The 25,933-nt window shown below is 37.7% G+C and overlaps 1 protein-coding gene across 2 annotated transcripts in view; it reads right to left on the bottom strand.

Moving 5' to 3' along the window:
• Window positions 1-2,726: 2,726 nt before the first annotated feature.
• LOC121640798 (protein Dok-7-like) overlaps window positions 2,727-25,933 on the bottom strand; it is a 41,788-nt gene continuing 18,581 nt past the window's right edge. The window contains exons 7-13 of one of the 2 annotated variants that reach the window (XM_041986674.1): window positions 24,983-25,776; window positions 19,870-19,918; window positions 19,207-19,737; window positions 18,197-18,279; window positions 17,644-17,713; window positions 9,671-9,850; window positions 2,727-5,479 (exon numbers count right to left, since the gene is read on the bottom strand). In XM_041986674.1, coding sequence (XP_041842608.1) covers window positions 5,343-5,479; window positions 9,671-9,850; window positions 17,644-17,713; window positions 18,197-18,279; window positions 19,207-19,737; window positions 19,870-19,918; window positions 24,983-25,776 — 1,844 coding nt within the window. In that variant the 3' untranslated portion in view covers window positions 2,727-5,342. The remainder of the gene's footprint in view (window positions 5,480-9,670; window positions 9,851-17,643; window positions 17,714-18,196; window positions 18,280-19,206; window positions 19,738-19,869; window positions 19,919-24,982; window positions 25,777-25,933) is intronic. The other variant, XM_041986675.1, reaches the window with a different exon arrangement.

Here is a 25,933-nt window from a genome sequence, read left to right as displayed (position 1 = left end):
CTATTGGCAGCTCCTGTTGTGGAAACTCTGGATGAACCATCAACAAGCTAAGTAGTGATGTGCAGTTTAATACATTAAGAGATTCAGTACTGGGAATAAAACAGCCATTGTGGGGTTTAAAAAATAGAAAAATGACTGAAAAATATTTACTTGATAATATAGATTAAAACATCACCCGCTCATATATTTTGAATCATGGTAAAAATGAATATTTTAAAATAAATTTATACTTTTGCAGTTATTGTTGAATTTTTTTTTTAATTTTGTAGTTTACTTGCAATTTCACTTCAAGCTCAGTAAACTATCATTTCTTTTCCCCTAACTGTTGTGTTTTGAGAGAGATTTTTGTAGAAATTATTATTATAGGATCGGTATCGTAAATATTAGCCTGAATTTTATTTGGTATCAGACGGTAAAGAATATCAATGGTTTGCAGAGCCATAGAGCAAAGTTGAAGAACCAAGAACTGCATCAAGAAACTCATAGTAGCCCTTACCTCAGATATTTCTGAGTCTGCCTTTAAGCAAAACACTAGGACATTTAGGCTTGAGTGTGCAGAGAGTGTACGGAGAAAGAATACAGTATTTTATGTGATCACCACTGCTTGATGCCTCTATTTTACACAGCAGAACATAAAACTATTAGATAGGGTCAAGGACAGGAGCCGACAGGGCAGATTCTTTCTGCTGATTTACAAAAGCCTCAAACGTTGTAAAGTCTCAAACACCACAGTTTTTAAAATATTTTCTCCACACACAACAAATTTCAAATTTACTGTTTAACATGTTAAACTTTTTTCTTCAGATAGCATAAAAATGTTCAAAATCAAATCCAGGAAAACTATATCTAAAAATACCGTTGTTGGTTTGACTCTGACTCGCTGATTGGAAATGCTTTTTTCCTTCCAAACAGGCTTTTGTTTGCTTGAATGGCAGGTAAACAAGGCTGAGTAAAATATCTAAATCCTGGTCATTTTACTTCGGAGACTGCTCAGTAGACTCGCTGAGGCTTAAGAGTTAACCCTCCCTCACTGTTACTACATAATTTATCATGTTTAGTCAGGATTTCCTCCGAGCCTTATGAAGGGAGAAGCAACATCAGTGATGAAATGCATATTACAGATGGAAAAAATTACCTTTCATAAATATTTAAGTAGACTGACTTGTTTGATTTTGTTTGCTAAGAAGCAAGTATAAGACTGACCAAGCAAAGCAGACAGTTTGAATTGTAAGTACTGATTACTTACTCGATAGATGTCATTTTCTAAGAAACAGAGCAGGACATTTCAGATAATTGAACCAGTATAAAGGACATAACTAAAGGCCCTGTATTTTTATATCCAGCTATTGTTCTATGAATCAGCTTAGGTATACATATTCTGAAAACACTGATCTGCTCACTGTCACTTTATTCCTGTGTTTTGTTTGTGTTATAAGACTTGAGCCAAGAACTGATAATGAAATAGGCAAAGGTTCAATTACAACTTCTTTTTATATTTTATTATTTTATTAAAATGACAAAATACTTTTGAACAACTGATGATACACCTAATGGCAAAACTGAAATTCCAGTAGAACTTCAAATGATAAATAAAAGTACAGCTAAAATTGATACTAACTTGCTGTTAACATCTAATAAAAATAAAAAAATATATATTATTATGATAGTGTTACTGTATTTTGCACCTTAGGGCCAGGGTGTCTCACAATTACTCATTTTTATGATTAAAGTGTGTGTCTGTTGCTCTGTTGGACAGATGAAGAGCCTGAATGAAGGATATAAAGTATTAGCAGTAAATATGCATAGTAGGGGTGATTAAAGCAGTTTCTTCCTAGCAAGCAGTCTTTGCATGTACACACAAGCTGTCAGTGGATTTGCATAGTTCATCAAATTCCTGCCACTTTCTCAATGGCATTAACATTAATGTATTTATATCAGTATTTGACCACAAAGACAGTCCATCATACTTTCTTTGCTCTCTTCTGCTATTTAATAAGTAAATGAGTTTCCGAAAAAACACATCTCTGCACCAAATGGCTTTGTTCCAGGTCAGTGAAGTTAATGTCCATGGTGCATGTGACTGTATGGCAAGTCAATGTGAATGATGTTGCTCTGAGAGCTGGGAGATTACACAACGATATCTTCATAATATGTGAAACAGGATAAATCCTTATTAATAATCCTGCTTGGGAGCTTTTTTTTTACTTTCTTACTTTTTACAGGGCAGCTTGTACTATATGTTTAAAAAAGGTGCAAGACTTTCTTTTCTGAGGTTCTCATACAGCCAAGTCTACACACTACTATCCTTTGCATGTTTTTGTAGTTTATATCTGCATTTCATGCTAGTGTTCATGTGACAAATGTTGAAGAGGGAACAGAAAATGGATTTTCATGGTAGACCTGCATTGCAGAATAGGTCACTGAAGTGTAAAAATTTCACAAAGATTCAACCAAGCTTTATAAAAGCGATCCAGAAGGGGTGTCTGCAGCAATTTAAGATTCTTTTTATTTAACAGCATCCCACTTCAAAAGAGCTGAGGCTGAAATAAAAGTGTTTCTGGATTTTCTTTACATCTTTTTTTTCCCTCAGTGGACTGTGACAATGATAACAATGAGGTTTTCTTAAGTGTACAATAGCTAATTTGGTGATTTCCACTTCAGAATGATCTGTTTTTAAATGTAGTGCTACCTAAGAGCCTGAAAACTACAAATAATGAGTCACAGTTTCCAGTCTTGTCTTTTCTTCTTTTGTGAAGAAGTAAAACTGAAGAGATGGTATTAAATTGTTCAGCTCCAACTAGATTTTTCTAGCCAACTTCTCTCTTTTGCTGCCTTTGCTTTTGTTTTATTGCTTTTCAATTAAATTGACATTTTAAATGATTTTCACATCATTTCATCCATGTTTATTTACATTTAATCAACTGGCACAATGAGTTGTGCCACTGTATATAATTATGTAACATGTAATTATAGTTATTCCATTGTCACTAAATAAAAACACACAAATCATTAAAAACCAGACAGGTGAATATTACTGATGATCTTGTTACAATACAATGTAAACCTGAGGTCCTGACTTTCCTTTGGATATTAATGTTACGCTTGGAGCACAAGGTGAATATACATGATACTTAAGTTTCCAATAAGTCTGCTTTTTACCACTTTTACACATTAATGAAAAGTCTTGTGCTACTTATTGTAGTTCTAGAAAAAAGCAACAACGCTGTAGTTACAATTATAAATAATTTACACAATTAAAAAAAAAACTTGTATAGAAGGAACTGTTGTCAAACTTTCAGTACATCTTAGTTACACATATGTCTTCACATGTAACGATCCACGTCAGCCAAGTAGAAAATAAAATAATGAAAACAAAGTTGGAGATAAAGACAACATTGTACCAAATAAAATAGGCAGAAAATTTGCTAAAAAACATTGGTCTAATTGTGGTTAAATGCCAATGTGCACTCACAAAATAAAGAAAAGGATGCATATGTCGCATCATCAGTGGGCTGATTCTCTTTTTTTTAAAGGAAAAACTTCAAACGTCTTTTCAAAGAAAACCTTCAACCATTTTTAGAGAGGATTCTTCTCAGCTTTACATCATTTATGAAGACTTTCCCACAGTAAAGCCTGTCACATAAGAACAGACAACTAAAGCTGCATTGAAATTCTGTTCATGATAAACACCAACCCATTTGTTACAGACAAGCTAACAAAAGTAAACATACAGTGTTGAAATATGAAGAAACATCATTTGTGCTGCTTTTGAACACAACTAATCCAATTATTTATCTTTTAGAGGACCAGTTTGAATTTTTGCAGCATTATGAGTAATACTGAGTGGACACTTGCTCCAAATTTTAATGCATTCAAAGAGTTTTGAGCAGCTACATGTGGAATAATAATCATTGAGGAACAAATGAATTAATTCCTCACAAGAATAAATAAAACAAAACCAGCATATTCAATAAGAACCAGTCGACCTACGGGCCACTCTTCTTTAACAACACAGCTGTGGAGGTGGTCAGTAGCACAAAATTCCTGGGGGTGCATATCAGAGATGATCTTACCTGGTCAAGCCTGCACTTCCTGCATAGGATGAGAACAGCCCACCTGCCCCCCACCCATCTACACTACATTCTACAGAGGCACCACAGAGATCATCCTCACCAGCTGCATCTCTGTGTGGCGTGGAGGCTGCAGTGCCTCTGACAGGAAGAATGCAAGGAGAGGGGTGAGGACAGCAAAGAAGATCAGTGGGACATTGCACCAAAAAGCTGCATATTCCAAGCTAGAACCATCACTAGGGACTCCTCATACCCCCACCACAGTCTGTTCTTCCTACTGGCCTCTGAAAAAAGGTTCAGAAGCATTCTGTGCTGGACCACCAGGTTCAGTAACAGCTCTTCCCCCAGGTCACCAGACTGCTGAAATCAAAATAACTTATTCATTCATGCTGCCATACTACACATTCCTGTTGCCATATGACTAATTTATGCTGCTATAGTCTCATTTTCATCATTTTACTACAATTCTGAACTTTCATTTGTGTTTCTTTGTTGCCATATTGCACTCTGAATACATCTGTGATTCCTATTTATAGTAATTTATATAAAAAATAACCATATATAAATATATACAGAGAGAGAGAGAGACAGAGAGCAAGAGAGAGAGAGAGAGAGAGAGAGAGAGAGAGAGAGAGAGAGATCTTTTGTATTACTGGTAACACTCTGGTCATTTTAACTACTGCACTTTATAGTATAGTTTTTTTTTTTGTTTAGCTTTTTTAGTAGAGCCATTTTGTTTATAGTTTTTCATGTTTATTCTGTCCTGAGCCACATGCATCATAATTTTGTTCTGTTTACACTGGTGCATTCTGAATGACAATAAAGTCTGAGTATTGTGTGCTGTGAGGGCAGGCCTGAGTTGGCTCTGAAATGCTGCTGCTCAGGGGGTTTTATTTGAGCTGGTGACTCAGCTCAGGACTGGCATGTCCTCCACAAGCTGACATAATGCCACGTAATGACATGCTGAAGTTCAGAAATAAAACAACGTAGAAAGAGCCCACGCCAAACCTTTCTGAGACCTCCACCTTCAAACTGCTTGGTGATTGCAAAAGTATTTCTCAGGCTAAGAAAGTGGGCACTTTTGGGGATTTCAGCATTTGTAAACGTGCAGTGGCACCTCCAGAGAAGTCTATAATTAAAAAAAATGGAACAGAGAAGGAATCCCCTTCTATTAAGCCCCTCAGAGCCACAACACTTGCAAACTTTACAGTTTCATGTTGAGGGGCTTGTGTTGGGTAAAACCATCCAACAGACATCGACATTTTAGTGGTGTCAGCGTGGTGTTCCTTTTCTTCTCAGCTCCAGCGTGTGCAGGCCCTCCTGCCGTCCCAGGGCATGCTGCGTGCCAACTTTGTGGGCTGTCTCAGTAGCAGTGATGTCAATTTGGGCGTACTTGGTAGAGCTCTTTCCTGTAGAGACAACAACACACCACTTTTACTGTAAAACAGCTTTTGCATTTTCTTTTGATTCAGTAGCCTGAGTAAGAAACAGAAAATTATGGGAATAACATTTTTAGAACTGCTCTTATTAGCTTGTTTGCCCAAAGTTAGATGAACATAAGAGGTGGCATTCCTGTTAGAAATCAACCAACTATCTCCATTTTAATATGTTGTAATAATAAAGAAACCTAAATTAGTCATTTTCAAGAAGAAAACACAATATAATTGAAAGAATAAGTATGCCAAATAGAAAAGGGGGGAGGTTTTGCATTATGTTTATAATGTACATTTTACACAGCAGCACCCCAGCTCTTTTGGAACTGGGATTGTACATGACCATCTTTACAACATGTGAGACAGATAAAAATTTATCTACAGATAAATTGCACAGAGCCAGAGGTTCACAGGGCTTCAACAGAAGCAAAGCAGAAACAACTGCAACAATGATGTGCACATAAACAAAGACTTACAACACAGGAAACAGAAGGATTGAAGGTATGTTAGCCAAGTGTCTGTTTTGCCCTTTTTATTTATTTATTAAGAAAACATTTTGTTACACTGTGTTTTTAAATATGGATATATAAATATTTCAATCATCTAGTAGGTGTTTGATGTTGCATAGGCTTAGTCATGTAGAACTACCATCTACATTTATGTCTAGCAGAAGTATGTTAGTCTGGTGAAATCTGTCATGTTTGTTTAGGAAATAAAAACACAACTAGTATGATTAAGCTCTGACATGATTCTATTTGAGCAGGATTTGACAGTACAGTGAAATATAACTGTCGTTATGGAGGTAGTTTTTCTCAACAACATATAATATCACTAAAACAATCGATATTAACGTGCTAGCATAACAGCCATTGTGTTGAAAAGAAGTAAAAAGTGGACGAAAGCAGCAGCGAATATTACTTTTCTACATGTTTAAGCTAACTCAACAGTAGTTCATTTACCTGTGAAGGTTAAATTGCACAGTAACAATGTTTATTTCACCTGAACACATCTTCTCCAGACCATCACCACTGTTTTCAGAACAGAAGCAAAACAACTGCACAAAAAAACTGCACAAAACTTTACAAGTTCCTCAGATAAAGCTTTCTCATAAGATGGAGCTTTGCCATGAAAAATAATGCAAAGCTAATAAACATGCAGCATTGTGTCAAACAAACTGCCAAAAGATGGATGCAAGTGGGAAAACTGATATAATCAGACAATTAGCAGAAGCATTAGCTAACCTGAAAAATTTGGCTCTTGTTTATATGGCTCACAATTTGTGGAAAAATTCAACTCAGTGCTGAAGCCAATTATCATAGAAAAATCCATGGCTTAGTTTGGATAATATTATGGCCTGTGAGAATCCTCTGCTGATCATAAGATAGCATAAAAAAAAGATAGCATCATCAGGTCCAAGCTAATCAGAGCATATTCTTCTCTAGCGGAGATAAACATAAAAGCAATTATGCTATTGAAAATATAGGGAGCCTCCTCCACCATCTTTGATGTGCTATACACAAAACTACTATATGTGCAGCACCTTGTTTGCTTCACACCTCCTTTATGATCTATCCACATGATAGATTAATGCTTGTTATTTTTAAGCTTTTCCAATTATCTAAACATCTCTTCCCCCACTATAAGGCCCAGATTTCATTAAATGCCAACAAAATTATGTCTAAATAATTAATAAATTAGTTGTTAATGGTAACAAAAGTTGCACTACGCTCTGCAAATTCAACATTTTTTTATATTATCTAATGCTATAACAAAAACACCTCTAATTCACCATGAAAAAATAAAACAAAAACACATGCAGAACTTTGACAAGTGATGAAAACATCAAAACAAAGATGACAGCGGAGTTCAGAGTGAAGTAGATCTCTGCCCTCACTGCTAGTTTGATTACTTAAAGTATATGACAAAGTGTCACGACACAAACCAAAAAGATATGCACATTATTTAGCAAAAGCTTTTAAAATTCCCCTCATGAACCAATTTTTCATATGCACGTTCCCACTATGACCATATATTTGTGGGAAGATTAAATGTCAGGGTTTAATTGCTAAATATCACTAAAATGTGCTGTTCTTTTTATGTTGGGGGAATCAAACCCAGCTCACACACATCGATAGTCCCAGTAGAAGGATCTTATCAGAGCTGGAGAATTCACAGCTGTGATTCGAATGCCCTGTGACCCCCCCCAGGACACCCCCTTCTCCCAGGTGACAGTTTAATGAGGCCACATGCCGGGAAATAAACTGCAAAGCTGACATTAGACATTAACCTTGGTCATGCAAGAGCTCAAACGGCCCCTGTATTCTTGAGGACAATGACGCTAATAGGCAAAGTGCCGGTCAATTAAAGCTTGCTGCCATGTCTCCAATGACAAGGACTCAGCTGTCTTGCACTAAGAAGAGAAATAATCACCTCAATCATCTAGCAGTGGTTTCTGTAAGTGATGAGATAAGACAGATACACTAATGACTCATGACATGGCACATGATTCATATAATATTGGCACACTTTTATATGAATCAGCACAATTTGAAAATATATATAATTTTTTAAAGAATCTTTTTTATCTACAATTCAATCTGTTTCAGAAAATGAGCAGAAAAAGAAAGTTTTGTGCTCTCTGAACAAAACTCAAGAACACAGGGGCACTTTGAGGCTATTCTGCTTTCATTTTGAATTGATTCATTTAAATTCAAACTTCTGCATCAAAAGCCATGGTCACATCAGATTTAATAAAAGAGCCCGTAGGACAAACCTCTGAATTTCTGGTAGGAGTCTGGTTAAGCAGCAAGGTTTATGAAATAGTCCATCATTTAAAGCTACAATGAAGTCTGAGTTTAACAATAATTAATCATTGTCTGCAAAATTTTCAACGTTTAATATAAATCACATGTAGTGTGGGTTTAATAGGGAATGATCCTCAGATGGAATTGTATCATGTGTGTTGGGCAAGAACAATGTTTTCTACAGTATTCATAAATGGTTTCTGGTGTCTGGAAGTTTACTCAGGGGCTGTCATGACGCCAAATTGCAGTAACACCGCAAAAGTATGTTAGCAATCCACCGTTTCATCCCCACGAAATCAGGGATTAGCCTCCATGAAACCAGGTGGACAGGTTTGGGACCTCTACGTCTGTGTTCTATGAGGACAGCGTAACCGCACCACTAGAGGATATGACGTCAATGTGATGAACGCGTGCCAAACACAACAACAATAATGGCGTCCGTGACCAACTGTGTTGTGGTGCTGCTCCAGACAGTCCTGGCTTGTGTACAGTTTTAGTACCAAAATGCACTGCTTTTACAACACAGCATTGCACTACTGTACCATGAACAGCGGGAGGAAGCAGATATGTCATTATCTGCGCATGTGCTACGTCTTGTTCTAGCTCTGGAGTGTTACTCTTTAATCACTGTAGCGCTCCCCCACAGCCTTGTAGCATGTACTACAGTGGTTTCGTGGGGATGTTGAAGCCTTTCTCCTAGGTTTTGCCACCGTTTTCACAACTGAACCGGCTTTGGTGCCGTGTGGACATAGCCTCAGTCTATACTGCACAACCAGGATTCACATGCATTTACTGTCACATAGTTAATGCAGTTAACACGAACATGAGTGTCTTTACTCTGATAAGAACTTTGTGCTGAATATCCACAAAGTAAATAAGTATGTGCCGCTTGCAGGGCATGTTTACTTATAACACTTTTCTGACTGAATATCCTGACAATGCATCTCCACTTGAGGTTTTATAATAAGCATCTATAACTTTGCTTGGTATTAAGCATTTTTCAGTTTATTTGTTTCCCCACTAAGAAGACAAAATCAAGAAAGATTGACTACCAGATTGTGAATGGCATGACATGATCTGTCAGGGACAACAAAACATCAACATATCATTCTCTTTTGCAAGAGCTGCTATTAGAAAGAGTCTGATTCCAGGTAAAAAAAAACTGAAATAACACTTGTGCAGGGTTGGTAGTGCAATTTCCAAACATGTTCAGGGAAACAACTTACAGCATAGTCTGCTGGTTATTTTCATTTTAGTTGACTGAGCTTTATTGCCATCATATATTAAATATTATCAGCAGCAATACTTTATGTTCAATAGGACTGTCCCAATTGTTGCATAATAATTCGAAGTGCATGCCTACTTTGAGCTGGTAGATGTGCGACTGTCCCTCTGGTGCCGTGTCCTGGCTCCTGCAGCTCCAGCTCCATGTAGTTCAGCTGCTTTTTGGATGTGGGACTGACAGGAATATTTACATATGTCACACCATCACTCCGCTGCCTTTCAGGAAGTGGAGCCTCGGGAGGGAAAACGAACACTGCCCCTGAAAATAAAAGAGTAAATTGAGATCAGGTGGCGGCACGTTCATGTTTGTGCTGCTTTAATTCAAAGGTGCGAACACTTGGTTTTTATCCAAATCCCTTGAAGAAAAATGAAACCAAGGAGTTTGCTTGAAAAGCTGACCTTGTTGACACTAAGTTATTTTAAATAAAAAAGACACAAAAAGAAGCCAGGCACTTGTGTTCAGTTCATTACTGGGTACTTCAACTTTTCAAATAGTCTGAGCTCCCTTTAATGAATAATATCATGTTAATGCAACGGTGTGACTCTTCATTTTAATCATGTTGTCATCATAACCTTAATCAAAAGATAGATTTCCCTCTAGGTTAAGTAGCTCTTGAGGGTTTTTTCAGTAAAGCATGGAAGCAGCTGCAGGATCAGATGTTTCCTACAGCTTTGCCTCTTTTCTTCAGGGGCTTATTATTCGTTATTATAAATAAAAACATCTTTTATTTCACTATCAGACCATTGTATGTGTTCTTTCATGTTACTGCTGTGTACATAATTTGTATGGCTATTTGTTGAAGAAAACTCAAGATAATGCACATCTTTGAAAATTATTATTTTACCTTCAACCTAAATAAGAACAGATTTATTGTATGCTTTAAGAATACATGGAATCACAAAACAAAGAGGTTTTAAATAGAACATTTGCCCTTCATAGCATTTTACTGAATGTGTTAGTATTTTCTTTAAAATACACAATATTATAACCATAAATTTCATCATCTGTGTAATTCATTTTCTTTAATAGATAGATTCCATTGGAAAGAAGCTCTTCACAAATTTACCATTCATGAACTTCAAGGCCAAGCAGTACTAAGTAGAGCAGAGTCGAGGTCATTCTTTGCTGCAGAAAAGCAGCTTTGTTGAAGTTCTATTGATATGATTTTTATAACAGCGCCATAAAATATGTGCATATTTTAGTACAGTGACAAAATCGTGCAATGCATTGTTTTAAGCCAGTATCTGCAGCACAAAAAAGATAGCAGCAACCTTCAAAAAGACAAACAGTACAGTCAAGGATATCTTAAAATTTGCATAAACTGTGTGCTTATGTTTTTCTCTGTGAACGGGGTCTTAATAAAAGGGCATGACATTCTCCATTTCACCTAGATGACAATTTAAATATTTATTATCAAGAATGCAAATGCGCCTGGAGACAAGAATGCCATACACATGCTTTTTAAGGTCTAAACCTCTAGGAGTGGAGTTCACAAGAGCCATCCAGTCAGGTTGATGGGTTAGCATCAGCTTTTCAGAAATACACTACCGTTCAAAAGTTTGGGGTCACTTCCCTTTTGAACCTATTGAAAGTGACCCCAAACTTTTGAACGGTAGTGTATATATTTTGCAAGTAACACTGTGCCAATAAATAAATAAATAACATTGAGTAAAAGTGTATATTACAATATAAAATGTAACACAAATTCCATGACAGATGCTATAAGGTTACAGGTTTTTTTCATATTACAGAAGAACCCAAAGAGACGTCTTTAATAAGCAATAATTTACGATTAATTATGAACAAATCACAGATATTCAGTGCTGATAAAGAAAATACTTTAATTAATCTACAATCAGTTAATCTTGAAAAATTACTTGTGCTCTAGCTCTACTTTCTATTATAAAACACTACAACTCTGGCCTTATTTACATCCAATGTACGGGGGGACAAATTAGATTTTGCATAATAAAAACAGTCAACATTCATTTCAGTTGTGTTCATAGAGAAAAACGATCAAATCTTTATCTTTTTTTTTTCTTTAAATCATAAAAAGAAAAACAAAACAAAACTATTACTGGTCAGCCAAGGGCGCATTCACACTGCCACAGTTTGGTTCGGCTTACTGTCCATGGAAGCAGACCAAGGTTCGTTTAAAACAAACTAAACAGAACATGTGTCAATGTGCCCAAAAACCAGATTATTATACAGTCTTGTGTATCCGAGTTTCAAAGTTATGATCACATTTTTTAGGAGTCTTGTTTGATGACCCCCTCATCCCAGTCTTGCATTGGTCCTGAACCTGTTGTGGTAAACTTTCAGTCAAATAACCAAAGAAAACTAAAAATGTACAATTTCTCTGGAGAGATAAAGAAACAGTCTTTTTCTAATGAATAGACTGAAAATTCTTAGTAGCTTTGACAGTCTCTAGATTAGTATTTATATTTTAGCACGAGGATATAAATTCAGATGCTGTATTCTTCGCACTGTATGAGCAAAACCGCGATAAGCATGCAATTTTTTTAACCCAGATACATGACAGTTACTCTAATGTCATTTTCCCAACACATAAAAATTGTTCAGTTGAAGAAACTGATTCACATTTTCCTTCAATATATCATTTCTTGTGTATGTAAAAGGTCTGCATACTCAGACCAAAGTGAAGAATTATTTCCCACAGAAAACACAATTCATGAACTGCCTGAAATACTTTGACATGAATAACACTTAGTGGCAGGTTTGTCATGTTTCAAGTAGGAGCGAGCAAATGACTTATTTTCCACCATGTGTGACCAACAAATCAGATTTCAGAATGAGACCATTAAAGAGACAGGAGCTGAAACAGAGCATTTCAGATTAAAGTAACAGGAAGTCCTGTATCAATGGCCAGTATGAAAAAAATAAATAAATAAAATGTGAGCAGTAAACCTTTATAGAATTCTCTGTTTCTTCTTTGGGACAAAGTTATGGTTGTAGATGTTTGTTTTTACCTTGACATGTTTCGACTGGCATTCTTCCTCAGAAGTTGTCCCAGTCCATAACGTGTTTGTTTCTTTTGCAATGATCCAATATGGTGGATTTTAATTGTTCTTGTTCTGTTTTTCTCTTCCAGTTCTTATGAACTGTCTTGCTGTCTCCTTTTCACACTCTTTTTAGTGTTTTATTATCACGTCTTAAATATTTTCCCCAAAAAGAATAAACCACACGTCACAGCGGTCAGATGATGCTTCCTAGAAATACTGAAGACGCCAGTCTGGAAATAAGCAACTCCTTTAACTTTGAAAGAAGAAAGAGTGAAAAATATTTAAAGAAAGAATGCAAAATTAATCTTTTCGAGCCAAAACTCAAAATAAGTGAAATTAAAGTCATGTAAAAAAGAAAAACTGGGCTCTTTATTATTGGATCCCTACAGTTGTGTTTTTACATGGGCTGAGAAAAGAAACGAAAAAAAACCTCTTTCTCTGACTCTTCCTAAATGGCAGAAGACAGCGGCCATTACCCACAACTCAGAGGCATCAACCCCAGGAGACACTCTTACAATCAGTGATCGGCCATTAGACGCCAGCAGTCTCGCTGGGTTCAGCCTTTGGCAACGTCTAACCTAATTGATCAGACACCAAACAGCCTTTACAGAAGTGTGGTGTCTTATAATGGCTGCCATTAACACAGTGGGTTTGCACACAGCACTTTAACTTGGGAACTTTTTGATAATACATTTAGAAAAGCCTAAGGGGGGGGGGGGGGGGTTTAGAGGCAATATCTGGAGGGGCTAAGTGACCCAAACCCACAAAGTCAACTGCCTCTGAGGGAAAACACAGATTTAATGACAGATGTGTCTTCAGGGTGAGAAGGTTTTCACCCATCATTCTGTAGCTTTAAGCTGTTGTATGGAGAGAAAACATGCATTACCTCACCCAATGAAATGATGTCTTGTAAAGCAGCTATATTTGCATTTGGAACCATTTGGTAATGCTAAATGCTGCAAATGTTTCTGGGTTTATTTTACTTTGTCATTTTTTTCTCTTAAGAATGAAACATGCTGCCCTGGTCAACATATCTTCTTTAATTGTTTCCCACATCTTTAAGCACTTCTTTTTATTCTGGATACTAAGTTGTTTGCAGTTCTGGAGCATAATAACCCTTTTTTTTTTTTTTTTTTTTTTGCTTATTTGACCAAAGGTAATTGAGTAGCCTCATAATTATGCACATCTTTAATATAATATTAATACCTAATAAGTATTTAGTGCTTTAATAAACATTTACATTTTTACTAAGTATAAAAGTATAAAAAGCAATTTCAAAAGTACAAAACAGTGTGTGCACTACACCATTTCTACCGTTTCTGCTGTTCGGACATTTCATTGTGGGTACTGATGCCTGAGAGATTCTGGTGCACGGCTCAATTTAGAGTTCCAAATAAGAATCAATCACACAAAGAAATCTGATGAAATCTCCATCAGTCCAAACACTGCTCCTAGACTGAACTGTGAGAAACATTTAAAAATGGACAATTCATTGAATTCCATCTTCTCATGTGAGCGCTGTTGTGACCCCCTCCTGCAAACCTCAGAACGGCCAAAACATTGCTGCAGTCAATGTTTGTTCTTTGTTTTGCAGATGTTTTATATATTTATGCTCTGTATTTGCAGTCATATAAAGTTATTGGGGTAGTTATAATATCCAGTTTTTATTGTGGCTTTGGCACAATAACCTGAATGTTTGTGAGGATACTGCAACATCAACAGAAAATTGGGAGAAAAAATTAGTATTATTACACCAACTCATCTTCCTTTTTTTTCCTTGCCTATTTTAACTATTGAGTTACCCTAAAATAGCAGGTTAAATACTTTAAAACTTGTGCCAAACACCAATCTGCTTTCAATAATGTTATATTCTATTAGCTGAGATCAAATCATAGATGTGTATTACTACATTATGTTTATATTTAATCCTTTTAATATTATGATTATCATCAATAACTGAGATGCCTGTAAATTAATATGCATTTTATACAAGTCGCTATCTTTACTCCAGCATGCAACATTCTACAAAATGTTCTACAGCAGTGGTTCAGGTGGTGGAGCGGGTCATTCGGTGGTGGTCGGAGAGGCTGTTGGTGCGGGTTGGCTGCCATGTTTCCCTCAGTCTGCCCCGGGAGAACTGTGGCTACACAAGTAGCTGACCATTACAAAGTATGAATGAAGAGTGAATAAAAAATGAATACAATGTAAAGCTCTTTTGCAGCCTTGAAAAGCACCATATAAATCTAATCCAGTATTATGATTATTATTATTATTATTATTATTATCATTACCATGAAAAATTAAGTCTTAATTTCAGTTTTCTGCTTCCTGAAGCAAAGCTGACCTACTGGACATGACTATCTCTTACACATCTTGACCCATCAACTGTCTGCTAATACATGATAGGAAAAATGACATGCGAGCTGAGTCGTGTGTGAGAGGATACATGAACATGATTGATAGCTTTGGTGCCACACTGTGACAGCTGCTGAGACTCTGTGGAGCAGGTGTGCATTAAACTCAGGGCATGTGAGTGTGGGATGCTTAAGTGGCCAAATGTCCCGACAACTGTCCTCTTACCTTACATCAGAGCAGGAGCACTGCTACACATCACTGCACTCTGTCTGGTTACACATCTGTGTTTTCTCTACACACAAGTGGCTGTTATGTAACTCAAGTTTATCCTGTTATATAAAATGCAGATGAAGAAAGTCTCTCAGCAGCTGAGCCTCAACTAAATGAAGAAAAGAGGAGGTTGCAAACTTAGAAAATAACTCTGATATCTGTTTAACTTTTTGTTGATAATCATAATGTTTAGTTTTTAATCATTTCTTGATATGCCCAGGCAAGAACCACAATGTAAATAATACCAACTGATGATCTGATAAAGACTTTTCCTTCAAGAACAGAGGAATATATTTTAGTATTACCAATATATCATAAAAAAAATGCTCAGCAACTAATTATAACTGCACCAGCTGCACTGTTTTGCTATTTTTTGCTAAATTTTTGTGAAAGAAATGGTGTCTGAAATATGCAGCCAATGACACAAGCAGTTAACATTCAGTCAGTCTGGCTAGAGTAATATTAACTCACAACTGCTAAAGTAACTGTATGCTGACCTAAAATAAACTGACAGTGTGGTTACTGGTTTGTGTTGAAGTGATGGTTTAGATATAGTAGACTATATCCCAGTGTCACTTGATAAAGAGTTGAGTCTTTCAAAAGAGTACCAAGGATTTGTTTCTCAATTAAAACAAGATATCAGGACCCAGATGCACCAGATTTTTGAGCAAACATCTCTTTCTTATGTGCAATTAACATATAATCACTCATTTACTACTTTCTTTTGAAGGACATAAGATACTATCTGTTAATCATCTGTGATAAAAATGTGCAGTTAAAGGGACATAGGTATCTTTGGTAATGTGGCAGCATCACACTTTAGAGCTATGCTACCTGCTTTCTTAAGATTTTTCCAGATGGGATGCTGAATCTCAGCCACGAAGTGCACAGCTGAATGCTAATCCAAGTTCTTGGTAATAAAAATGACACAAGTTTGTAAATTGCTGCATGTACAATTTGCCCATTGGGTAAAATGTGGGTACTGCCTACTGCTGCAGCCAGCGTCTTTCAATTTATTTTCCAGCTAGAAGCACTATGGCTTATTCAGCAAAGAAACCTGAAGAGTGCATTGAAGGAAGCTAGGAAAAGGAATAGAGAAAGTGACAGAGAAAGAGGTGAGACCAGAGTAATCGTTGGACTGGCTTTTACTGTCTGGAGAGAGCTCAGAGAAGAGACGGGATGTAAGACAGTTGCCAAATAAGCCGTCCATTAGAGTGAGAAAGTCTATCAAAGATTAATAGTGCTGCTTCAACCCAAATTCCTGAAAGCAAAAGTGCTTCAATATGCTAACTTTTAATGCACAGGGCGCTGGGCAAATTTCTTACCTTCTTGATGCTGCAGAATGGAAGTTTCACTTCTGTACTTCTTTTCCAAGTAGCTCTTTTTTTATTTCAATCAATATTAACTAATTCATTTAAAATATAGATTTAGAGTCTTTAATGTTAAATCAAGTAAATTAAGTGATTTTTCCCTTTAACCCTCCAAGTCTGAATGGTCGGCAAATCTGTACAAATCAAGAGACAAATTTAAAACCTGATCGAAGAGGCTAGGGTGTGTCAGTGATAGTCTGGGAGTGGTGGTTGGGATAGTATCACACTATGCAGCGTATTTTTGTAATGTATTGTTCTTTTCATTTGACTTTAAGTAGCAACCAAATTGCATCATTTTTCTTCTCTTTTACTAACATTCATCCAGGTCACCTTACTACTAAAAGCAAACTGTCATCCAGTGAGTGTTCCTGCTGTGAGGGATGCTGTATTGATCTAGTCTGTGTGTATTTAGATGAAAGGTCAGGAACAGGGAGCTGAAATGAGCTCTGTTCACTATCTGGATATTAAAAGCTAAAAATATGTAAGTAGGTTGCTGAACATATTTAGGGGCTGAAAATACACCCGGATGCCCCCCTCAATCATTAGGTTCTGTTGCAACTGGTTTGTTTTCTCAGTTCAGGTACCTGCAATACAATATTTCATTTACCCAGTTTCCTCTTGGCTGACAGCTGGTTTATGACTTGCTATGTTGTGTTTTACATGTTCCACATGTGTTCATGAAAACAATTTCTTTCCACATTACAGTCCATTAACCTGAATAAAGTATGGTACATGTTCTTTCCCCCAGGGACGTTATGAAATGTGCCAGTCTGCTTCTTCATGCTCAATATATTTATTTCAGTTCAAGTATACTGAGCTACAGGTGATGGTTCTGCTGAATGATTCATCAGTTCAACTCACTTTCACCAAGTGAGTCCTGATTATTTTACGATGTAGCAGTGAGAATGTTCAGGAGTATAAAAATCTGTGCAGAGCTGACAGTGTGTAAATGTTTGAGTTGATGGATTGAAGAAAATAATCTAAATCTAAATTAACCTGGTTAAAGTGATTGCGTGATATCAAATGCACTCACCTTCAGTCTCTTGAAGAAACCTCTGCTGGCTGCAGCTGCCCATTAGCTCATACTTGCTTTTCTCTTCTGCCTTAAAAACAAACAGTGAGCACTGCTGATTATGATTTGCAGTGACTGGCCATGTCCAGCACATCAGTTTATTACATGAGGGTTGAGATCATTTTCTACTAAAACAGTTCACTGTACACGTAAGGAGTATTTATAGATGGAAGACGATATTAAAGATAAAGACATCAATGTTGTTTCTTACATGTAGAAACAATATATGGCCTCATTGTTATGGAAAGATAATTTCTTTGAGGACACATTTCCTGCAAGCATCACAATCAGAAGAGAAGCTGTGAATACAAAACACAGTATCTGTAATGGACTTTTTTTTATTGCTCTTTGATTAAACAAATGTCCATTTTTGTTATTATTGTCAATTATTATAACAGTAATCTAATTGGTTTCATGGTATCAGACATTTCACTAGAATGTTTAGCTGAACTTAGGACGAGTTACTCAGCAGCTGATAGTATGAAGTCGATTACAGAGTTCTGGTCTGGCCTACCTCTGAGCTCCTCTCCGGCATGCGACTCTCCATGATCTCATAAGCGGGATCGGCTCTGTGTTTTTCTTCTTTAAGCTTTTTGTCTAGTAGGACAGAAAAAAAATGTTTTTTTTATTCTTTAACAAGAGACAAAACTGCAGTTTTTTTTAGTAATCAGGGCATAAAATAATTCTACATTATGCTGCTTTCATTCATAATGGGAAAGTATTAAATGAGGAAAAAATGAAGACATGCAGTTCTAGTTATGGGAACAAACCATGCACTCATTCCTTTTGCAATACCTTTAGCTGCTGATAAAAAAAAACTATCAATCAAAATGATAAAAAAGGACAATTATCCCATCAAAGGAGTTAATAATAATAATAATAATAATACATTTTATTTGTGGGCGCCTTTCTTTACACTCAAGGTCACCTTACAGGATAAAACACAAGTTCAAGCTAGAGTCAGGTTTCTATCATGTGTACTCCATACTGCTACTTCCAGTTTTATCATAGGGAAAGACTTTACTAATACACCAGCTTTGATGATCACTACAGAATATTTTCATTTGGACAATAGGTATATAAGCAAACTGTTTAAAGTTGGTCCAGTGGACTCTTAAGTTGAGTAATGATGATGTAATGGGGAAATACAAACGCAAAATTTCAAGACGAAGTTGACCAACTTTAATTTTACCTATTCATTCCAGTCTAGTGCTCTTCATTAGAACAGTGTCAGCGTTAAAAGTCAGCACATTTCTCTCTACAGCACCATTTTTGGTACAACACAAAGAAACCTGCTGGTCTAAACAATGACTTTGGTTCTGAATATTAGCTCTTCGTGCAAAGTTAAACATCATCCAGCATACACAGGAAACAGGTAGTTGATTAAACAGAAGAATCCAGCTGGAAAGAGTATTTTTATTGATGAAGAACAGGAGGAAAAGAAAAGAAGAGATTCATCTCAGAGTAACAAGGGCATCAGTGGGTGACTTCAAGGTTTCATTCAGTTGAAGAGGTCTCTCTTACCTTCATTCACTGTCTGATCATTCATCTCTTCATACCGACACTGCCCGTCCACATCTCTGAGAGCTTGATGGAGCAGCTTCTCATCAGCAGCACAGTCATGTTCTTGGCTTTTAATCAGGTGCAGCCCAGCTGGGAACATTTGAAAAGTGGAAATGTCCCTGTTGCTATACATTTTAGCAGGCATGACCCGTAGTGGAGGATGGCAGTGCGCTCCTTGACACTTCAGACAATTTTCATAGATGACAGCTCTTTTGTCTTGCTGCGAGTCTTTCAGTGGTGCAGCCGGTGCCAAATTGAGCTCATTTCCCAAAGCAGGGCTCATTGACTCGTACAGGTTCAATCTGTGAGCCCTTGCCTCTGGCTGCCTGTCTGCGTTTGGAAAGCTGAGCAAATCAGACAAGCGACTGAATAATGTTTTCTCTCCTCTTTTTGGCTGTAGCGACTCCTCACTCGTCTTCATTCTTGTTTGCTCTGTGCTGTGGATGCTTCTAGAGTCAAGGGAGGGCCAGGACTTCTCCAATATTTTCTTAACTGCAAGGTTGCATATAATAGTGCATGGCTCTAAATCAATGCTTTTCCCAGCATGCATCAATTCTTCTGTTCATGCATGGAAGGGACAATACATGCAGTGTGCAAAAAAGTGTGTCAAAAGATTATCCTTACCTGGTATGGCAGGTATCACTGAAGAACTTGAATGTGTGAATGATGTTCCCTGTGAAAAAAAGAGAGTTTAAACAGTCTAAATCATAAAGAAAGAAATGTTATCCCACCAAATCCAGCTGCCTAATTACAGCAGCAAAGTAGAGAGATATCAACATGACATTCTGCAGCCAGCGGCAATCCTTTATCTCCACAGTCTGGGAACAAACTCTATCCTCCAAGATGGCAACGCTTGCTCCCACAAAGCTGAGTTTATCAGAGACTACCTCCAGAATTTGTGAGTGGAAAGAATGAAATCAGACTTCAGACAGCTTTAATATAAAACTTATAAAAATGACCTCTCTGCAGTCCTGACCTTTGAACACTTGTAAGATCAGCTTGGGTGTGCTGCAATCAACATAACCACACTGGCTGACTTGCAACAAATACTGGTTGAACAACAGGATGCTATCCCACACCAGGCTTCCTGTCTGTCAAAGAATTGACTTCAATATCCTGCTGCTAGTTTACAAAGCACTGAATGGTTTAATACATTCAGGATCTTCTGATTTGTTATGACCAGATCTGTCAGGTCATCGGGGTCAAATCGACTTTCTGTTCCCAGAGTCAGAACTAAACATGGAGAGGCAGAGTTCAGCTTTTATGCTCCTCAAATCCCAGAAAACTGCAGGTTTGCTGAAACTCTCAGCAGTTTTAAATCAGGGTTAAAAACTTTTCTATTTGCTGCCTTTTATCAAAACAACTGTTAATTCCTCACATTGGAACTTTTATTTCTTGTATTTTATCTATTTTAATTTCTTTTATTTCTTTTAAAGTTTGTTTTAATGCTCTTGTTATTGCTTCCTGCACCCCGCTGTAATGTTTTATGTAAAGCACTTTAAATAGTCTTTTACATGAAATGTGCTATACAAATAAACTTGCCTTGCCCAGCAGTGTGTGACCTCCACCTCATGCTGGTCTCCGCGAGGTGGCAGGCCGTTGTGGCTCATCCACAAGCTACTGAGACCACTGTTTGTTAAATGGCCAATATGTCTTGCTTCTTAAGACTTAAATCATTTAATATAATAAAAAACACCAAACAAGAGTCGTTAGCAGAATAAGCTGTTTGGCACTGGCAAAGAAGATTTGGCAAATTTTTTATGGATGCAACCCAAACCTACTGAACTCTGCTGTTCATCCCACGAATGCATTTTCCTTTCAAACATTTAAAAGGGTAATTAATAGGTATTAGATTTGTTTCCAAGAAGCATTGTTACAATTTTAGAGACAATCCAGCTAATGCAAAGATAGTTTGGATTTGTTGAAGTTGGATCTTGTACTGATGTTGCAACGTGAAGCATTTTGAAGGAGTAGCAGAGAAATTTTCTATACTACAGTTTCCTTAAGAAAAACCTTCAAAAACAAGTCACAAATATATAATGTACTTTTACAGCTATTATCTGTCCATAAATCAGCTGATACTGCAGCTTTGAGAAAATGTATAACTCAAAATATAGTTCATACATGTCCAGAGAAGTTACACTTGGCCGTTAAATGTGGCTTTTAATGCTCCATGTGCTATGTTGAGATCATGGGTCAGTGTTTTTTTTTTTCCTTTGGAGATTATGTACAAGTTTACTACTGTCAACCAAAACTCCCAAAATCTACATGACTGCATATATAGCAGCCCTGATTTGAGATTCTTTTTCTTCAATTAAACTATTAATGTCATGATCAGTGTGAGAGTTGGGATTTCCTGCAGCCCTGAATGCACCTCCTCTCCACGCTCACTGATTGCTGATGCGCTCCACCTGCGCCGAGCCCTTTATATACCTGCCAATGGCATCTCACCCCTGCCAGATCGTCGTGGTTTTTTCCTTGTACACTTCCAGCCTTGAGATTCTGCCTGCCTACCTGTTCCTGACCCTTGACCCGTTTTGACCTGGATTACTGATTCTGCCTTCCCCCTGTCTGGTAACGTCTTTTGTTATTTGGATTCTGGATATTGGATTGTTGATTGGATTCTGGATATTGGATACTGGATATTGGATATTGGATTGGATAACGGACTTGCCCGTTTTTCCCCTAAAGGAGAAGTACAGAAGCACCGCCCGCTGCTTTCCACACCCGGCACCCTTGCTCCTTGTTGGTGACGTCCACACTAACTGTCCTTTGATCAGCAGTTCTCATATATCCCAGTGAGTTCTGACAGAGAGAGAGACCGAATTGTTTATCTCACATTCTCACTTTGTACAGCAAACATCCTCATACCTATCCCTGGGCATCTGATTATTATTGAGTCCAACCACCAAAGTCATGACAATTAATTCTGAACCAATAGACACTACAGAGGCAGACTAAGCACGATAAATTCCCTCACAGCCTTCATGCTTCATCCATCAAATTTCTGACCAATAGCTCATGTTTGATTTAATTCACTCAGGCCATACTGAAGGAAAATATAGAAAAATTAGTCTTATTCAGGCAATCACACAGTGGCGATCAAGTTTAATTTCCAGACTTTACTAAATGCACTGCCAGCAGGTGGAGCTGTATGTTAAAAGAACATGAGTGTAAGAAGTGGTCAAGCTCCTTACAGTACAACCTACATTCACAAACTCTTTCAGCACTTCGTATTACAACAATAACTGCTCTCTGCCACCACACACACACACACACACACACACACACAGATGTGTACATGGGACTGAACCACTGACCCCCTGATTAGTCTGAGCTATAGCTGTGCACGGTGGCTAAAACAATGAGGGACCATGTAAAATCAGACAGAAATGAACAGAAGGAGAAGAGTGATGAGAAGAAGAAAGAAGGATCCCTTCTTCATTGACTCTGTGGGATCACAAGATGAGATACAAGCTAATGGCAGAAGCAAACTAGTTCCCATAAGGAGGGACTGAAGGATGACATTTTCAATGTTTTACAGAGGGCTCCTGGAATTACTCCAGAGCCCTCACAACTTTCACATGGTTCCGAAAATACAGAATAATTCAGAGAGACAAGAAAAGATGCAGATGGATTGTCTCTGGTCAGAAAGCTTCTGCAGACATTAAACTGATTATTGATAACACATTTACATCTAGTGGTGCTTATGGTAGGCTGAATGGACAGACCCGCATGCCACTAGAGGCTTGTATATGAGCATGCTGACTGTTTAAACAGTTGGTGCAATGACAGAAAAGTTTGCAATGAAGAGGAAGCAAAGTGACGACAAAAAATGTGTATATCTCCATAAAATAGAACTGTGCATGATAGGGAAAAGATTGTTTAAATTATTAGTAGCACTTTGTGGTATAAAATAACCAAACAATACAAAGAAATTATTCGTTCTATTATGACTTTGGCACATATTTTTGTTCCAGATGGCAGCAGACAGCCACATAGGCTGGAGGTGCATCTGCAGAGCTTCATGTTGCACCAGTGCACAGCCAGTGTAGCTCAATTAGCAGCGGGCAAATACATAGACCCGGTTACACCTTCTCTCTGGTGGCATGATTTTTATTTTCCCTGCCAATGAGAATCTCCAGACTTGTTCTTCTGTGGTTATACAGCTTTGTAAGTAGTGCTAAATAGATCCCAGAAAATTTTTTCATTTAAAACATTGATTTAACAGGATGCAATGAAATCCATTTTATTTTTCCACCCCCCCCCCCAGAATTCTGTTTTACTTTCTAACCTATTTTTTTCTAGAGGGAAGGGTCTAATTATGTGGTGTTTGAATAAAATTTTAACAGTTCAAATTATTATTTATGTCTAGAGACCTTTATGACACAGTTGCTAGGCAGAGACAGAGGGGGGTGACCTACAGCAAAAGGCTCCAGACCAGGATTCAAACCTGCACCAGCAGCGACTAGCTGTGGTCTCTGGAGCCGTCTGCTCAACCAGTTGAGCTTAGTGCCATAAACATCTTTAAAAAAAAAAAAAAAAAAAAAAAAACTAATTAATTATGTAACTTTTATTTTTTTAAAGCAGTCTCGCATACAAGTAGTTTTGTTGTCATGAACTAATATTTTCCCCACAGTTCTTCTTCAGGACGGCCTTCCCGTGCAACGCAAACAAGTAAGTGAGCTTTTCTGACAACACTCCTCCTCATTTGTAACACTTCACCAAAAATGGAAGCAGCTTTTTCATTAGTTCTACAGCCACATAGGGTAGAGTTCTTAATTTCTTTCACAACATCAGCATTTTTGTCAGCCTCTTAGCCAGTGCTGACTTTCTGGGATGTATGAGTCCTGCAAGCCCATATGATGTCACACAAACTGGAAGCTAAAAAGGTCAGAATATGTTTGACTCTTATCTTGTTTTTCTTATAACTTTGTTTCAGACAGCATGAAAAACTATTGAATTAGTGGGGAAAGCAGACAATTCAGATTCATGTGAGAAAATTCTACGATTTTTCAGGTTTTACAACCAGTTTCAATTTTATTGTCAAATTCCGTGATTCCATTTGCATTTTCTGCATCAAGGAAATCATAGGGACCTAATTTAACTCTGAAGAGGGGATCAACAACCACTCTGATTACATAATCAAGAAGAGAAGCGAAGAGCCTTCAAAGACAAGACACTCAAGGCTTGATTACAAAAGCAACATCTCAGAAATCCGTACCCAGTAAAACCAGCAGATCAGTTTGTAGTAAAGTTTAAACTGTGTAGCACCACCAAGTTCTACACTCTACATGGGAGTAAGTCTAAACGGCATAAAAAAAAGTAATATTACATTCTGCATCAGTGAAACAGTGAAAAAAAATGCATGTCACTAACAGCTTACAAAGTGAAAGCCTGCTCTAATCAGTGACATTGTCAAACTGAAACGGTTGCCATGCTAACTTGTTTACCAGATGGACCGTGGGACTGTTTGTTAGCTGTTTTGCCACCAAACACAGAGGCATCACTATCAGCCTGCACAATTACCACAAAGGTCATTTTGACAGCAAGCCACAGAGCAGATGATACAGTGCTGATAAAGCCTGCACATGCAAGCTGCCACAGCCTGACAGCAAGGTAATACGACGAGCAAACTCATGAAACCCTGTGATGGGGAAAGATAGCTCCTTATTAAGGAAAAATGTTTTACTCTTTTGACAAGCAACAAGAAATAGAAATGTTTATAACCACTTACCTTAAATCCACCACACACTGAACAGATGCTCACAATGGTTTTGGAGCCAGAGACAAGATTGGAGGTTTGACTTGAGTCACTAGAGGGCGCCACCTTGGTTTTCCTACTCTCTTCTGAAAGGCATTTTAAGTGTTCACTGATAGATTGCCTCTCAGCAGCCTCTGAGTGACCCTCAGAGGTTGTTGCACTGCTTTTACCCCCTTTCTCTGGCTCTGTAATGAGGCCTGAAGGGGTAGAAGTGTCTGTAGTTGAGGTGGAGGGCTCATTGTCTTTAGTACCACCACTTATTTCCTGCAGTACACTCCTGGGAGTGTTGTAGAGATACCGAAGTGAGGTTGGCACTTGGTACTCATGTCCAGAAACAGTGGGACAAATGCATGGGTTCAGCTCTTGAGCCATGTAGGGAGGCAAGCTGAAAACAGACCCAAAGTCCTCTCCCTGGGTGATATCCAGGCTGCCTGTATATGAGGAGAAACTACCCGAGTACGATGAATGGCTACCAGTTGCAATTCCGCTGTCAGATGAACTCTGACGACCGATTTCCTGGAGCTGCCGGGGGTTCTTGGCTGCAGGTCGGTTTCCACTTCCCTGGCTAGCAGAAAGCTTCTCTACGATCTGTAGTGCCACTTTTGAGCCTACGTGGCTGACATTTCCAGGTTGGGTGGAAGCAGGTTCAGCCCAAATGGCCAGCCGGCTGCCAATACTGCAGTCTGCCTGACTGGTGTCTGAAGTGTCAGAAGAACCAGATATGCTGCGGTCGTCTCCCCCAGCCGATGGGCAGTACGTGGACGAGGCTGCCAAGAAGAACAAAAAATTATTTGATGTTTAATTAGTTTAATCAACAAAAAACATTGCTTTGATTAATGAGGCATCATCGAGATTCAGAGCCAGGTTTCTACTTGGTAGTCACCACATAATAGAAACAATAAATCACCAGCATGAATAATGTCA

Source organism: Melanotaenia boesemani, chromosome 5 (genome assembly GCF_017639745.1).
Source record: "Melanotaenia boesemani isolate fMelBoe1 chromosome 5, fMelBoe1.pri, whole genome shotgun sequence".
NCBI lineage: Eukaryota > Metazoa > Chordata > Actinopteri > Atheriniformes > Melanotaeniidae > Melanotaenia > Melanotaenia boesemani.
This window is presented reverse-complemented; position numbering and strand designations above follow the sequence as displayed.